This window comes from Mirounga leonina, unplaced genomic scaffold, assembly GCF_011800145.1.
Source record: "Mirounga leonina isolate KUSES-001 unplaced genomic scaffold, KU_Mleo_1.0 Mir_173, whole genome shotgun sequence".
Classification (NCBI taxonomy): Eukaryota; Metazoa; Chordata; class Mammalia; order Carnivora; family Phocidae; genus Mirounga; species Mirounga leonina.
Window position 1 is genome coordinate 85,352,093 of NW_023270447.1, and position 13,618 is coordinate 85,365,710.

At 58.8% G+C, this 13,618-nt stretch overlaps 1 protein-coding gene across 1 annotated transcript in view; it reads right to left on the reverse strand.

The window, feature by feature from the left end:
* Window positions 1-230: 230 nt before the first annotated feature.
* The window catches only part of PLOD1 (procollagen-lysine,2-oxoglutarate 5-dioxygenase 1), a 25,832-nt gene continuing 12,444 nt past the window's right edge, over window positions 231-13,618 (reverse strand). Inside the window, exons 7-19 of the mRNA XM_035019781.1 lie at window positions 12,634-12,731; window positions 11,640-11,741; window positions 10,940-11,071; window positions 9,008-9,129; window positions 7,861-7,965; window positions 7,338-7,463; window positions 6,934-7,075; window positions 6,198-6,311; window positions 5,566-5,631; window positions 4,934-5,038; window positions 3,448-3,594; window positions 2,584-2,709; window positions 231-1,090 (exon numbers count right to left, since the gene is read on the reverse strand). Of these exons, the coding sequence (XP_034875672.1) occupies window positions 935-1,090; window positions 2,584-2,709; window positions 3,448-3,594; window positions 4,934-5,038; window positions 5,566-5,631; window positions 6,198-6,311; window positions 6,934-7,075; window positions 7,338-7,463; window positions 7,861-7,965; window positions 9,008-9,129; window positions 10,940-11,071; window positions 11,640-11,741; window positions 12,634-12,731 (1,541 nt within the window). The 3' untranslated portion in view covers window positions 231-934. The remainder of the gene's footprint in view (window positions 1,091-2,583; window positions 2,710-3,447; window positions 3,595-4,933; window positions 5,039-5,565; window positions 5,632-6,197; window positions 6,312-6,933; window positions 7,076-7,337; window positions 7,464-7,860; window positions 7,966-9,007; window positions 9,130-10,939; window positions 11,072-11,639; window positions 11,742-12,633; window positions 12,732-13,618) is intronic.

The window sequence follows — 13,618 nt, forward strand, 5'->3', positions numbered from 1 at the left end:
ACTCGATGCAGATCTTGAGAGAGGATGAACTATGCCCCAGCGGCCTGTGCCTGGCTCATGGGTAAGGCTTTCCGGAATCCACAGACGACACAGGGATCACACATGACTGCATCTGGGAAACACACGTCACCACGTCTGCCGACATAGCCCTTCTGGGCAGCCCTGGGCTCTTAAACGTCTCCCTGCACTCTCCCTGTACACACTCGCCCACCCAAGCATCTCCCACTCCGTGGTTTGAATGACCTTTAATAGAAACTCTCCTGTTTCTGACCATCTGTCCCTCTCTCCGGAGGGATCCAGGACAGGGTGACGCACTGCAGTGTGTGGGCGTCTCACTCCTTCCCCGCACGCCGAGGACAAAGCTGTGGCATTGATACCTTTCCCGTCTCCCAGGAGATTTTCCGAGTCATTCTCTCCAGGGCACAAGGTTCTGCTCCCACGACAGGAGCCATGGAGGAAGGGGCTTCAGCAGTCCCCAGGGGCAGGGAGAGCGCTGAATCTGATCCAGGTCTCTGTGTTTGCCCCGAGGCCCGAAGCAGAAGTCCTGGGGCTGCGGTTCTGCCTGGGAGGAGCTCCGGGGGTGCCCTGTCGCCCCTAGAGCCTCTCTGGGCAGCTGGCTAAGCACCTGTTCTGCTCAAGGACCCCCCCACCCCCACCCCCACAGAAGAAGCAGAGGCAGAGGCCTGGGTTTTTTCAGGAAGCCGGGTGGGAAAAGGACAAGTTGCTACAAAGCAATGAACAGGAACAGTGTCTCCCTGGGCAGGGTCCAGAGCACCATGAAAGCCCCAGCCGAGGAGGTGGGCTCTGCCTCTGGCTTGTGGCCGAGTCTCTCCGATGGGGGCGCCTGGAGGCTGGGACCCCGAGGCCCCAGAGTGCTGCTGGGCAGTGGTTGTTGGCAAAGAGGAAGAGGTCCGAGGTGGCCTGGCCTGGCCCATTAGGGATCGACGAAGGACACGGCAATGTAGCGGGTGCCCCTGGTGGTGGGGAGCCCCTCATGGTAGTGCGTCAGTCGCCCAGGGTGCATGAGGGTCCAGCCCTTCCGTGGGGCTCGGATGGAACAGTTATAGCGCAGGAACCGACAGCCCCCGCCCTGGAAGACGGGAAGTATCAGTTCTCCAAGGGGAAGCAGGTCCCTTCCCCCACCACCGCCGGGATTCTTCTAAGCGCCCCCAGGGGCGGGGGAGGGTGCCCCGCGGCCCTCGGCACAGCCCACCGGGGACGCCCGGCCTGGGAGTCAGGCAGCCCTGGGCAAATGCCGGCTACGTGCTTTACCAACTTTGTCACCAACCCAGGCCTCAGTTTTCCCTTCTGGGAAATGGGCATTAACCTCACAGGGTCATGAGAATTCAGTGAGATGAGTAAGAGCTTACGGACGGCTTTCTCAGCCTCAGCACTGTGGACATTTGTGGCCAGAAAATTCTTTTTTTTAATTGGGCGAAAAAGACACGTGACATAAACTTTACCATCGTAAACACTTTGAAGTGTGCGGTTCAATGGTACTAAGTACATGTGTACTGTTTTTCAGCCATCATTGCCAGGGGCCAGGGAATTCTCCTTTGGTGGGGGGCTATCCTGGGCGCCCAGCCTCTACTCGCTAGCTCTCAGCAGCACCACCACAGTTGTGACAACCAAAAATATCTTCAGATATTGCCAATGTCCCCAGGGGCTGGCACGGGGCGGGGGGGGGGGGATTGTCCCCTAGGAGAACCCCTGGTACATGGTAAACTCTCCAAAAAAATGAGAGGTGTTTGTATGGGTGTCTTTCACTGTGGCCAGGCCAGGACTGAGTTCCCGAAACACTTAGAAATAGCTTAAGGGGCGCCTGGGTGGCTCAGTCGTTAAGCGTCTGCCTTGGGCTCAGGTTGTGATCCCAGGGTCCTGGGATCGAGCCCCGCATCGGGCTCCCTGCTCCTCAGAAAGCCTGCTTCTCCCTCTCCCACTCCCCCTGCTTGTGTTCCCTCTCTCGCTATATCTCTCTCTGTCAAAATAAATAAATAAAATCTTCAAAAAAAAAAAAAAAGAAATAGTAGCATGAGTAAAGGAATGAATGAATGGCCCCCCCAGGTGATCACACCCAGAGGCCTTCCGTGGGGCCTTGAGGCCCCCAGAACTGTCCCCTCTCCACCCCCCATCCTCTTGGTTTCCCCAGCTCTCCCGTCCAGCCACAAGCCTGAGGCCCACACCTGGACTGACCCCGTCCCGCCATCCCGAAAGCAGCCCTTACTTCCAAGAATGACGGAAGCCCTAAACTCATCATCACAAACAGCTCTCAGGCCTTGAGTGCTTACTGGGCGTCCACGTAAGCACTCACCTGGATGAGCTCATGGAATTCTCATAGCGTTTCTATGAAGGGCGCCCTACATTTTCCCATCTAAGATACGAGGAAACCGAGAGCCTAAGAAACATGTCCGAGGCCACAGAGCTGGCGAGAGTCGGCAGGCAGGCCCCAGGTCCACGCAGTCTGACCTCTGACCTCCTGTGCCCCTGCTCCGCGAGCACGGAGGCCTTCCCTTTCTCTCTGGTTCTCCGGCACCGGGCCCCTTGGGCCCCGCCGCCTCCTCAACCACCCTGTAAGCTGCTCACCTCGTAATCCACGCCAACCCGGTTCAGGGCGATGTTGATGGTGAAGGTGGAGGCATCATGGTGCGGCATGAGCGAGGGCTGCTCGTCCGGCTTGTAGCGGACAACAAAGGCCAGGTCGAATTGGGCCTGTGTCAAGGGAGCGAGAAAGAGAACCAGGGCCGCTGAAGAGCGGGAGAGGCTGGGGTGCACAGAAGGGGCCCCTCATCCGGTCTCCGGGAATGTTGGCTCTCGGAGGGCAGGGTTTCACGTGGTGCTCCCCAGAGCCCGGCCTAGGGGAGGTTCTCGGTAAAAATGTGCGGAGGGAGGAAAGGACAGAAGGAAGGGAAGGAAAGGGAGAGGAGAGAGGGAGAAGAGGAGGGGAGGGAAGCAGGGCAGAAGGAGTGAACCAAATCCTTACAACCCTTCATGGCAACTAGGCAGGCTGCCAATTGCTTGAGGGCAGGGCCCAGGCAGTGGAAGCAGGGGTCTGGAGAAAAGCTTGCGCACGAGGCAGTGAGGGAGGGAAGGAGGGCAAAAGCCAAAGGGGGCCGTCAACAGGTTCTCAGTGGAGAGCTGAGAGAGGGATGGGTGCACTGGCTCGTTTGGGGGGCCTGCAAAGGCATTACCGAGGAGGGATTTAAGGACATGGAGGAAGGAGTCAAAGGGGTGCGGTCAGAGGCCAGAGGCAAGGTGGGCTGCCCCTATCTTGGACTCCTTCCAGAGCCCCCCCACTCCCCCAACCATGGGAGGAGACTGCACACCCACCTGGAGACCAAACGTCCAGGCCTCACCTGCAAGCTGGGGCTGCCCTCTTCCCTTTCCCCCCTCCCCTCCCGAGCCACTCCAGCCCTGCCCCCACCCCGGTGGCCTCCCAGGCGCGCCCACCCTGGTATAGTAGCCGGGGTAGAGCTTCTCCGTCATGGGGGCGATGTACTCCACCAGGAACTTGTGCCACTCCCGCTCAAAGCTGATCTGGTTCATGTGGATGTCGATGGTGGGCACGTTTTCGTAGCCACCCTGGATGCGGCTGTCCTGGAAATGACCATGACCGAGGGAAGCGTGGTAAGCGGAGTTCGAAGACGGCCACCTGGGGTGTGGGCTGTCTGACCCCCACCCCCTGGCCAGTGAATGTGATGGGAAAAGGCCCCCTGGTAGGGGGCCAAGTGAGGGGCCTCTGCAGAGAGAAGTAAGGTGACTAGTTCGTTGACTTTGGGTTCATCACAAGGGAGGCTGTCCCAGGTGGGCACTTAAACGAGGATCTTGAAGAGAGAGACTCTCCTGCCAGCTGGAGGAAGCAGGGACGTCAATTCTGCCCCAGAAGCTCAGAGTAGGGCCCCGAGCCTCAGAGGAGACCCCAGTCCTGGCTGACATCTCGACTGCAGCCTCGTGAGACCCTGAGCGGAGGATACGGCTAAACCACACGAGGACTCCCGACCCACAGAAACACGCAGAGGATATGTGGGTGTGGTTTGAAGTTGTGAAGCTGTGTGGGAATTTGTGACACTGCAGAGAAAACCAGTGCAGAGGGCCATGGGTTAGGTCGGGCCTAGAGTCCCAGCGCTGACCTGGGCCCTGGAGGACGAGGGCCAGCCAGACCCCAGAAAGCCTGGACTATCCCAGTTACTGGCTTCTGGAGATTATCTCAGCCACCAAAGCCCGTGGATTAGGTCCAGCTGCCAGGTCAAACGTTAGTCAGGCTCTGAGGCACACAGGCCCGTGGGCTCACGTGCCTTTAAAAGTGCTCCCCGAACTTGGGGCGCCTGGGTGGCTCAGTCGGTTGAGTGTCCGACTTGATTTCGGCTCAGGTCATGATCTCAGGGTTGTGGGATCGAACCGTGCGTCAGGCTCCACGCTGAGCATGGAGTGGAGCCTACTTAAGATTCTCTCTCTCCCTCTGCACCCCCTTCCCCTCTTAAAAAAAAAAAAATGTTCCCTGAACTTTCCAAGATGAATGCAGGTATAGGATTCCTCCTCCGGGGAACGCATGTCCTCCTCAGCCCGACATGCCCCCTGCTTCTGCTGTCTGGTCAACATGGCACTGATGTTCCTAATTCTGCCTCATCCCACACTTGCTCGTTCCTCCCCCATGACACACCCAATCTCGTAAAGGAAGCTAAATCATTCTAATAACAAACCAGGAACTGGAAATCTAGCAGTTCAAGATTAAGGAGGCTCCCAGTCATCTCATGGTCCCGGCAGCTTGGGGACCCACACTCCATCCCATTTCTCAATCTCCCCCACTCCTAAGTGCCAGAGCACCCATCTGAAGAGTCCCAGAGAGGCTGGCTGGCTTCCCAAGGAAAGAGCCCGGAGGGCAGGCGTGGGCGGAGGGGCGGCCTCCCTGCATCCCCAGTCCAGGCACTGTGCCCACCTTGTTATCTCCCAGAGACCACTGGCCATAGTGCTCCATCTCCTCCACCAGTTCGTCACAGGCCGCCTCCGTGAAGATGGGGAACCAGTAGACGTCTGGGCAAGGCTGGGGAGGGGGGGGGACTCAGTCACAGGGGTCCAGAGGGGCCCCGCAGCACCTCCCCCGCCCCCACAGCCCTCTGCGGCAGCCGCCACGGGCAAGGCCCCTCATGCAGCCCAGGCCCTTCCCCAGGCCCTGGTCTGCGAGTCGCTAAAGGGGGAAGGAAGCAGAGCTCAGTGCTGGCCCTTCTCAGCCAAGGGCTCCCAGTGCAAGGCCAGGACAGGAATGTGCATAGTTTCTCGCTACTGACCCCTGGTCCCCAGCTGAGACCACATTCGGGGATGTTCTTCCTCTTTCTCACCTGGGCCTGGGCCGAGGAGAAACCCAAGGTCCCAAGGCCCCTGCAGACTCCAGCTGGGAAGTGACAAAAGGAGGAGGGGCCATCCTACCACCTACTCCCTCGCCCAAGCCTGCCGGGGCCCAGAAAGGTGCCTCCCCGCCTCCCCTGGGGCAGCTAGTTTCCTCCCTCTGTCCTTCATCCCCGACAGCAAGTGCTGTCCAGTCCTTTGTCCCCAGAGGTGCCCAGTCCTTACCATCTCTACCAGCTTCCCTGCCAAGGCCTTGGTGTAGTTCTCGTGGATGTACTTCTCCTTCCAGTCCTGGGGGGTGGGGGTGGGGGGGCATGCAGGTGGGGTCCTCAGGCCTGGCCTGGGCCAGCTGGGCTCACCCCTTGCCCAACTCCACAGGAAGCTCCAAGAGAGGGTTCCTCCCCCAGTTCCTCCCCCGTGCAATATGGGTGAATGTGCGCCTGCAGGGGCTGGTGTCTGCGTGTGTACGTGCATGTGGGTGCAGGTGTGTGTGTGGACCCACGTCAGCCACAAGCTCACAACGTCTAGGAACATTTCAGCACTTGCTCCTCCTCTGACCTTCACGACACCCTCAGAAGTGAGTGAGGCTGGGATAGTATACCCATTTTAGAGCTAAGAGAACCGAGGCCCCAAAGACTGAGAGGCTCAACTGATGGTCCACCAACGGAGGCCTGACTCCTGGTCCCTCCTCCTCCACTAGATGGCGCTGCCTCCCAAGAGCCCTCCCCTGCCCAACTGGGTCCCTGGGGCGGAGGAATGCCAGTGGCCTACGGGGCCCCACCCCTTCTCAGGCTCAACCCACAGGTTCACTGGAGTCCCTTATTCTCCCTCCCCTGCCCATCCAGCCAGGGCCTCACCTCAGGGTTGCTGAACACCTCCCAGAGGTCATTGTGGAGGTGGCTGGTCTGGTAGCTGTCCAGGGAGAGCAGGCGGCCAAAGGTGTGCCGGTTGGTCAGGAACATGAACACATCCTAGGGAGAACAGGCCGATGGAAGAGACCCCCACCCCCACCCCCACCCCCATAGTCCCATGCACGGCCCAGGAGAGGCACGGCTGCAGCCTCCTCTGCCCATTAAGTTGGAGATCAGGGAACCAAGTGCGGGTCACCCCATCTCATCTCCCCAGCACCCAGCCCAGGCCTGACATGGGATACAATCAAGGAGGGCTTCCTGGAGGACCGAATGGCAATGAAAGAACAAATGTGTAAAAGCAAAGGATGGCGTCCGGTCCTGAAGTTTTGGGCATGGGGAAAACGTCATCATGCTGTCACTTTTAAAAAAATAACCACAAAAACATACTGGGTGGGGTGCAGGGGCATGGTAAGGGTGTCTCTCGGGCACGTTACTTGGAGTATATTTAGATGGAAAGTTTGGGGGTTTTGGCTCTATTGGAAATGTACATCAAATAGAGGGGTGCAGAAACTGGGTCCACTAACATGATCCCCACGGACCCCAAGGGCCGGCCATCATGCCTGGTGCCCCAAGTGCCCCCCACCAGGCCCTGGCATCTCAGAAGCTCCCGGGCGTAAGGTGGCAGATAGAGACCACCTTCTCCATCAATAGGGCCTCCTCTGACTGCCCAGCCCAGGCCGACCTGCTGCCGGATATTGGCACAGAAGGCCATGTCGGGGTCCAGCTTGCTGTGGTGGAAAAGGTCTGTCTGCTGCAGCTCGGCCCGCAGGGCACTGCCCTTGATCAGGTAGACGTTCGAGATGTAGGGCACGTTCCAGACGCCCCTAAGGGTGAGAGAAGAGGATGGAGGGGGCCGCAGGCTGGTCACAGGCTGCGGGCCGAGGCCCCGGGGGAGGGGAAGTCACCGGCTGGGAGGGCACAACAGTGCTGATTTGGGCACACGGGCGCAGGATAATTGTCAGGAAGTCCTTCCAGGTGTTTGACTGCAGTGTTCCTCGCTTTGGGTCCAGCAGGAATTCAAGGGCTTCAAGGACAGGACTACTGGGGGGAAGCAGAGGCGGGGGTTCCCATCCCGCAGGTACTCACACACGCCGGCCCTGCACAATGTCCACATAGTCCTCGGAGCGGGCGTAGTAGCCATCTGCACTCAGCGCGCCCCAGAAGTTTGACCACAGCCTCCCATGGCGGGTCATCAAGGGGGCGATGATGTTCCTGAGGAAGGGAGCACCTCAGTGGGAGTCCCTCGGCCCACGGGGAGTCTGGGGCAGATCTAACTGGGTGTGGGGAAGGAGAGGATGAGGGCCTTTCAACCTGCAAGCACCCCCTGGGGCAGGGCCTGGAGCGGGGGGCTGGCCCAGCTAGGGTCCCCGCCCCCTCCCAATGGGGCAGCCAGGGGCAGAGGGTGGGAGGGCCAGCGTGGCTGGTAGCAGGGAGGAGGGAACATCCTGGACCAAGATGAGGTTGCCAGGCTGGGGCAGGCGCAGGGTAGGGTAGGAGGGGAGGCCGAGGTGAAGGCGGGCGAGGAAGGCATGGCAGGGTGGGCCCGGAGTGGGAGCCGGGGCTCGGAAGGCCTGCCGGCCGACTGCTGCCACCCACCCACAAGCCTCACTTGTTCTGCTCGATCAGTAGGCGCAGGGTTTTCGGCTCAGTCAGGGCCACGTCGGCGTCCACGCTGAAGTAGTAGGTACAGCTACGGTCCTGCCGGCACAGTTCCCTGCAGGTTGGGGACCTGGGGTTAGCGGGGCTGGGGCTCTGGCGCCATCCTCTCCTCACCCAGGGTCCCGGAGCGCCCTGCAGCTGTGCTCTCCGGGCCTGTCCCCATCCATGACCACAGGGAACCAGCCAAGGGTGTTTAGAGGGGCCAGGCCAGCCCCAGTGCAGGTTGGGACCCAGACCGTGGGCTACTATACTAGGCTCTCAAGGTGAACACCCAGAGCTCACTCAGCAGCTGGTGTCAGGTTGCCCTGCAAACCCCTGTACTGGGGAGAGCACGGCCCCCGGACAGGTAGTCCTACACTGCCCAGGGCTAGGGGGTAAACTGGCTCTGCCCTTCCGAAGCGCAGTTTGGTGACCTGGCCTGAAAGCCTTACAGATGTATGCTCTTTTTGTTTATCTGGCCCAGGGCTCAGCAAACTGTGGAGTCCACGGTCCAAATCCAGCCCCCTGCCTGGTATCGCACAGCTCATGAGCTAAAGACTGTCTGCAGTTTTAAATGGTTGGGGGGAAAATTTTTCTTAAAGTGACATAAAAACCATATGAAATTTAAATTTCAGGGTCCATAAATAAAATTCTGTTGGAGCATAGTCACGTCCATCATGCTACACCACAGGGCCGATGCACACGGATTTACTACCTAGGCCTTTACAGAAAAGTTCACCAGCCTTGGATCTGGACTAATTCTTCCACGGTCAACACAGATGACTTGTTTGTTTGTTTGAATAATAAGGGAAAAATCAGAGATGGTCTCTGTTAGCATTTATCTACTTCTGGCCCTCCAGTTCTTCCTCTTTCTCTGATTTCCTTCCTGCACCCAAATGACACTGCTCAGCCCCACCCAGGAGCCCCCAGGTGGGCAGGGCAGAGAGCATTTCCCCATTTGACAGATGGGGACACTGAGGCCCAGAAAGGGGCAGGAACTTGCTGGAGAACACACATAGCATCTGGCTCCATGCTCCTGACACCCTGGGACCAGCCCCCGCCCCTGCCACGCCCACCACCGTCAGAGAGACACCATGGTGCACTGGCCCCCAACTCACGCGCCCATGTTCCTGGCGTCAGCATTGGCCACCCGAACCTCGGGGCCCACCAGTTTCACGGACTGGTACTCGCCACCGTGCTCTGCCAGGAACTGCTCCACCTGAGCCTTATGGTGTTGCTCCTAGGGGTGGGGGACGGGAGGGTGAGGATGGGGACACAGGCTTCCACCCCCCAGGACTGGAGCACCCTCTGCGACTGCAGGCCACTCCCCTTCGTTCCCCGCACACTGTTGGCCATTGGCTCTCCTACCTCCAGACCTCTGCCCATGCCAGGCCTCCTGCCTGGAGTGCCCTTCCCCAGCCATCCTTGAGCATCCTCCCTGGACCAGGCCAGGCCCACGGGCCTCTTAAGAGCCTCTGTCACTAGGACAGCACCCCCAACCCCACAGGTCCCATATCCAGAGTCATTTATTCTGGTCTGGAGTGTGGCCCAGGGATCTGCTTCGTTGCAAAACGCTCCAGGTGATCCTTGGGCCACACTTGGAAAAACAACAGTCCATACCCGGGCCCCTTGCCTGGGGAAGTGGAAAGAGCGGGAACCCTAGAACCAAACCCAGGATTTAGAGCGAAGCCCCGCTCTGCTACAGTCAGCTGCGTGACCTTGGACCAGCCACTTCCCCTGTCTCAGCTCTGGTGTCCTCCCTTGTAAAATGGGAAGGCGATTGTGCCTCCCTCGTGGGGTCACTGTCAGGAGCCGACAAGACAGACGGAGCACACAGAAGGACCCCAAAGAAGGCCTGTGACAGCTCTCTTCTTCCACACCCAGTCACAGACTCGGAATTCATGGTTGTGCTATTTCTTTTTTTTTTTTTTTTTAAAGATTTTATTTATCTGACAGAAAGAGACACAGTGAGAGAAGGAACACAAGCAGGGGGAGTCGGAGAGGGAGAAGCAGGCTTCCCGCCGAGCAGGGAGCCCGACGCGGGGCTCGATCCCAGGACCCTGGGACCATGACCTGAGCCGAAGGCAGACGCCTAACGACTGAGCCACCCAGGCACCCCTGGTTGTGCTATTTCATGTCTCCAGGGAAGCTAGGAGCCTCCCAAGGGCCGGGCCCACACCCTTCTCCTGTTTCCATGTGGCACAGCTGAACGAATGTCTGTGGCCCAGGCAGAGCTAGGCGTGGGGCCCCGGGCATGGGGTGCAGACTGTCGGGGCTGAGACGTCTCAGAAAGGGGTGATACTAGATGGGGCAGTTAAGAGGACGTGAAGGAAGACAACAGAGAAAGCCTGGACAACAGGTAGGACTGGAGAGTCTACCTGGCATCCCAGTTATGGAAACTGGGATAAGCAAAAGCAGAGCTGAGACTTTATCCAGCTAAGAAGGAGAGGAGAGGGAGGGAGCTGGGAATCCTGAGCCTGGGCCTGCTCCCCACAAAGCAGCAGGCCTCAGGGTTCTCCCCGATTCCCCAGAAGGTATGCAGAGCATGAAAACCCATTTGTCACCGAATCAAATCAGGAGGGCCTGAATGAGGCAGGGACAGCTAGGAGCGCCTATCATGTGCCTCCCCCATGGCAGGCGCCCCTGCATCCCATGTGCCCACTTGTTGAACCCTTGTAGCAAATCCCCGTGGTCAGCACTCTTCTCTCCCGATTTAGGAGAGGAGAAAACTGAAGCACAGAAAGGTTGAGGAATGGGCGCCTGGGTGGCTCAGTTGGTTAAGCGACTGCCTTTGGCTCAGGTCATGATCCTGGAGTCCCGGGATTGAGTCCCGCATCGGGCTCCCTGCTCGGCAGGGAGTCTGCTTCTCCCTCTGACCCTCCTCCCTCTCATGCTCTCTGTTTCTCATTCTCTCTGTCTCAAATAAATGAATAAAATCTTAAAAAAAAAAAAAAGAAAGGTTGAGGAATGTACCCAAGGTCACACCTGTACCCAGCCGGTCCGCCTTTACCCCAGCCACGCGGTGACCCCACCAAGGGCCTGCTACTCACGTGGTTGTGAATGAAAAGCCGCATCTGCTTCCGGGGGTAGCGGAGACGAAGAAGCCGCTGGAAGAACAGCGATAGGAACGGCGTGGGTTGTTCGATGAACACGCCAACCAGGACTGTGGGCAGAGCTTCATCCTGCACCGGGAGGGGGGCAGCGTGAGGGGCTGGCAATGTCCAGCCACTGGGCCACTGCTGAGCCCCCAGGGTGACCTGAGGGACCCAGAGCCGGAGGCAGAGGTGTGCAGACTTAGCAGGAAAGGGGCCTGGGCCAGGCAGCTCCAAGCAGCCTGTGCAGGCAGGCAGAAAGCAGGGACTGGCGCGGAACCAGAAGGAAGCAGGAGGAGGAGGTCCCAGCTGGGCAGAGTGAGCCTAGACTTGGAGCCAGGACCGGCTGATGGCCTGCTGTCAGAGAGCCTGGCTGGCATGTGTTTGAAGTGAGCTATAAATGAGGAGTAAGGTCCGTGAGAAGAGAGGGGGCTGTAGGAGAGGACTCAGGCTGAAGGAACCAGAACTTTGGCATGGCTGGGGGTGGGGTGTGAGCTGGAGCAATGTGTAATCTGAGAAGGCTTCCAGGAAGAGGTGCCTGGGTGAAGAGGAAGATGGAACCCCAGACAGGAAGGTGATCCCTTTACCTTCCACCAAAGACAATAGTCTCTTCCTCCCCATCCAAGGAGACCGAGCCCCTCACACCCGGCAGCCGTACCCCAATGCCCTGGAGGCTACGCAGGCCCTCGTCACACACAGCGCAGCCCGTCTCGAAGGTCCAGAAGCGCGGGATGTAGTTGCCCAGGTAGTTCAGCTGCAGCTGTAGGGAAACGTGCGGTCTGAGACGTGGGGTCTGAGATTGGGGTCCGGGCCAGGCCCACCCATCTGTAACCACTGAGTCACATCTCCATCGGCCCCTGGGGTACCCACACCCCAGCCCTCTAACGAGGCAGGAATGTGACTTTACTTGGGGCAGGTTTTGGAGAGAATGTTCTGTCCCCCTGGAGATCACCAAAGCTGCTCTGAGGGCAGAGGGAGGGCTTGGCATTCTGCCGTACCTTCACCTCTGGATCTGCCAGGAACTTGTAAAATGCAGCTTGCTGCCCAGCTCCCCACCCCAGAGAGTCCCACTGAGCAGCTCTGGAGCGGGGTGAGGAAATCTGCTCTCACACTCGCCCTGTTCTCTCCTGGCCACGTGACTCCGACACGGTACGGGGTGGGGTGCAGCGGGGGGGGCACGGAGGGGGTCGAGGACCACACTTGACGCAGTGTGCTGTGAGCCAGGGCTGGCTCCCCAGGGCCCATGAGGTCTGGCCTACACCCCAGCTCCTTCTGAGCCCGGGAGCACAGGAACCAGTCTGTCTCTCTGCCTTATATCCCAGTGCAAACACTCAGTAAATGTTTGTTGCACAAAGAAACAAGTCTGCCCTGGGATGGCGGGGTACAGATGACTCAGGTGGCCCAGCTGAGACCCTGATGGGGACAGTGACCTCCTCTGTGTCCGGCGGCTGAGCAGGGATGAACATCACTGACCACCACAGCAAGGAGACAAGGCGCCACGCTGAACTCAGACGCGAGGACAGAGGCAGCAAGGTGGCAATGGGTCCAGGGGGCCCTGACCCCAAGGAGAAGCTGTGGGGTCATGGTGAGAGCAGACTCAGGCGTCTGGCCCCTCTCTCGCTCTTTCCCCATGGGCTGGGGCCTCTCCCTACCTTGGTAGGCCCATTGCCATGAATCAGGACCGGGAGGGTGTCGTAGGCAAGGTTCCTCGCTCTCACGTGGCCCATCTCAAACTTGAGCACGACCTCATCTGGGGGTCAGAAAGCACAGACACATCCAGCATCAGGCCCAGAGGCCAAGCTCAAATCCTAGCTCCCACCCAGGGCATGTTCCAGGCTACTAACACCACCTCTTTGAGCCTCGAATTTCCTCGTCTGTGAAATGGGGGTAAGAGTGGGAGGAGTCCATGTTGGGCAAGCACTTAGCACCATGCCCAGCACACGGAATCCACAGCAACCCCTAGTATTTACTGTGATAACTTCTTGGAGCCAGAAGCAGGGAAGGGGACAAAGCAAAGACCTGAAACATCCCAGCCCCAGCCCCAGCTCCAGCTCCAGCTCAGAGAAGCCCTGGGACAGAGCCTGGCGGTAGCCACTCTGACAGGCATGCAGAGAGTACTGAGAATACGCCAGCCCAAGGGGAAGTCCTGGGCACGGTGGGGGACAGATCCTGTCCTGGTGGAGAGAGTTCCTCCCGCAGGACCCTAACCCTCTTGCTCTGACCCCATTAGACAGCAGGAGGAAACTGCCTGTCCAACAGTTATAAATGCAGAGGGGCCTTTCATCAGAGGCCTGGAAGACACTGGGGAGGGAGGCCTTCTGTGTGGGTGGTCATGCGAGGGGGGCCCTCCACGCAAGTTCCTGGCTTCCCCAAAAGTGTTCTGGACCAGGCTTCTTAATGTAGGTCCATGCACTCCCAGAAGCCACAGACAAAAGGGTGTGGATGCTTCTGCACCTTCCCAAGAAAGGAGTCATAGTGTTCATTAGATTCTCAAACAATAAGATTCCATTTACCCCATAAAATCACCAATCAGCTATTGGGTCTAACTACTCCTTTCCAACGACAGGAAAATGAGGTCTACGAGGGGTGTGTGTGTGTGTGTGTGTGTGTGTGTGTGTGTGTGTGTGTAAGGAAAAC